This window comes from Hipposideros armiger, unplaced genomic scaffold (genome assembly GCF_001890085.2).
Source record: "Hipposideros armiger isolate ML-2016 unplaced genomic scaffold, ASM189008v1 scaffold_983, whole genome shotgun sequence".
Classification (NCBI taxonomy): domain Eukaryota; kingdom Metazoa; phylum Chordata; class Mammalia; order Chiroptera; family Hipposideridae; genus Hipposideros; species Hipposideros armiger.
The window spans coordinates 242,145-244,325 of record NW_017732333.1 but is presented as its reverse complement, the minus strand read 5'-3'; the positions used below and the strand labels follow the sequence as shown (position 1 = coordinate 244,325).

Below are 2,181 nucleotides of genomic sequence, written 5' to 3'. Positions count from 1 at the left end.
CCTTGGGGCTCAGGTCTGGGTCACTTCCACCGGAATCCCGAGTCCTAGCCCCGCTGTCAGGGTCGGCGTGGGGTAGTGTCCTAAGGGGTCGTGGAGCACCCCAGGAGCCTCCCTGCATCTAGGTCACCACCTCCTGCCCGCAGAGACGTGTTCGCCGTCGCAAGGAACATGCAGAAAGAGAAGCTCAGCCTCCTGCGGCAGCTGGAGATCCTCAGGTTCGGTCAGGCTTAGGCCATGCGAGGGAAGGGTCTCAGAGCAGCTCTGGAGCTCCTAGCTTCCAAACATTCCTGGTCACCACCCAACACACTGCGAGGAAGTCCTTCCTTGTGTCTGCCTTCCATCCCTCATGCTGCAGTCCCAACCAGCTACCTCTCTTTTGGTGTGAGGGAGAGTCAGAGCCCACACTCCTGCCCTAGAAAGCTGCCTCCTGGGACCTCTCAGAGACTTGGACTCCCCTCCCTTAGGGAGCTGAACACGCGGCTACGAGATGAGAGGGACGCCTGTGAGGCCAAGCGGCTGGGCAGTGGCCGCAGGAAGGCTCTGACCACGGCCCGCCTACTGGGTCCCACCTGCTGCTGCTGCTGCTGCTGCTGCAACTGCAACTGGGCTCGTCCCCCAAGACGTGGCTCAGGCCACCTTCCCAGTGCCCGCTGACCAGCCCCAAGTGACTTATTGGGCGTTACCTGGAGAAGCTGCCCCCTTGAATGTTATTATGGCCGGAGCTGTCCATTCTGGATGTGGGCTCTACCTAGCGGGCTGCCGGTCTACCTGACTGCAGTCATGAAGGGACTAACCTGAGGGTGGTCTGGGTCTCCTATGTCCCCCTTCGTGTCCTGTCTGTCCCCATCCCATCAAACCCACCTCTGTCCAACAGAAAAGCCCCCTCCTCCAAATAAATCCATTGACTGTACTGCAACCTCCTGGGCCTCCTGTGTGTGGGAAGGTATCCAGGGTACATGTGTGGCTGGGGCTGAGGGCCCCTGCTTGTGCCTGTGAGTGTCTATGCATGTCTCTGGCCACAATCCAAGCCCTCACTGCCCATTAAAGCTTGAAGCCCCATGGGCCCCACTGTAGGGAGAAGACTGAGGCCCAGTGTCTCACCAGGGAACATGGCACGGGGTTTCCTATGTGCTCCAGTCCCAGTTGGCCACCTCCTCCCCATGCCAGTCTTCACACAGCCCTGGGTGGACCACCGGAGTCAGGCCTGTCCTGCATGGAGTCTTCTGGGGTAGGCCTGTAGCCACCTCCCATGCCAGTGGGCCCTGCCTGGGGGGCTGGGAACTGCCAGCCCTGCCAAGGGCAGGGAGCTGGGGAGGAGGGCTGCCCACTGTCCATGGAGAGCTACTCCAACTGACTGTGCAGACTCAGACCCTGCCTGGGGCTGGGGATGAGCCTGGTGGGTTGGGAGTCTCCCCACTCCCACTCTCAGCTTCCCAGGTCAGCAGCTCGGCTGGCCTTTTTTCCGCACACCTTCCCATCACTGCCAGACCCGATGCCCTCCAGACTGGGGTATCTCTCACAGGGACCGCAGGCCTCCCTCCCAGGCCAGCATCTGTTCTGCTGACCCCTGCAGCCTCTAGGTGGTCCCTGGGTTGGGAGGGGACAAAGAGGGAGTCGGCCTGGAGGACGCTGGGTCTTGGATGCAGTCCACAGCTGTGCTGGTTGCCTCCCCCGCCTCCCGGAGTCGCTAGCCCAGCTCCTCCACCTCCCGAGGGTGTGGGCCGTTGCTAGGCTGTGGGCGCCCCCGCGCTGCAGCTCGCCCGGCCTCCACAGACCGGGTGGCGACCCTCAGCGCTTGCAAAGGCTGGTGTCCCGCCCGCAGGCCCGCGCAGAGCACGTGTTCAGACCTGCCGGCCGTGGGCGGGGGCAGTCGGCTGTAGGCGGAGCTCGCAGGAAGGGGGGGCGGAGCCGTGGGTAGCCCAACGCGTCTCCTTTGCAAGTTCCCGGTTGGCCGCACATTCCCTGCGCTCGGAGCCGCCGTCCCCCCCGCCGCTGCCGCCGCCCCGGCCCGACTCAGACGCGTGGTCGGTGAGTGCGCCCCCTGGTCAGGCGAGCCAGGAGGGCCGAGTCCCCCGAGGCCCTGCGCGGCCTGGACCCGGAGGCCCGCCCGCAGGCCCGGGAGGCCCTTTCCGGAGGGAGGTGGACGCCGGGAAGCCTGGCGGGCGGAGGGGGACGCGGGGG

The 2,181-nt window shown here is 65.0% G+C and overlaps 2 protein-coding genes across 3 annotated transcripts in view; both read left to right on the top strand.

Moving 5' to 3' along the window:
* CRACR2B (calcium release activated channel regulator 2B) overlaps window positions 1-916 on the top strand; it is a 5,215-nt gene extending 4,299 nt beyond the window's left edge. The window contains exons 9-10 of one of the 2 annotated variants that reach the window (XM_019631123.1): window positions 123-215; window positions 465-916. In XM_019631123.1, the coding sequence (XP_019486668.1) occupies window positions 123-215; window positions 465-654 (283 nt within the window). In that variant the 3' untranslated portion in view covers window positions 655-916. The remainder of the gene's footprint in view (window positions 1-122; window positions 216-464) is intronic. The other variant, XM_019631124.1, reaches the window with a different exon arrangement.
* A 975-nt stretch (window positions 917-1,891) lies between these two features.
* The window catches only part of CD151 (CD151 molecule (Raph blood group)), a 5,101-nt gene continuing 4,811 nt past the window's right edge, over window positions 1,892-2,181 (top strand). The window contains exon 1 of the mRNA XM_019631125.1: window positions 1,892-2,028. The gene's annotated coding sequence lies outside the window, so the exon portion shown is untranslated. The remainder of the gene's footprint in view (window positions 2,029-2,181) is intronic.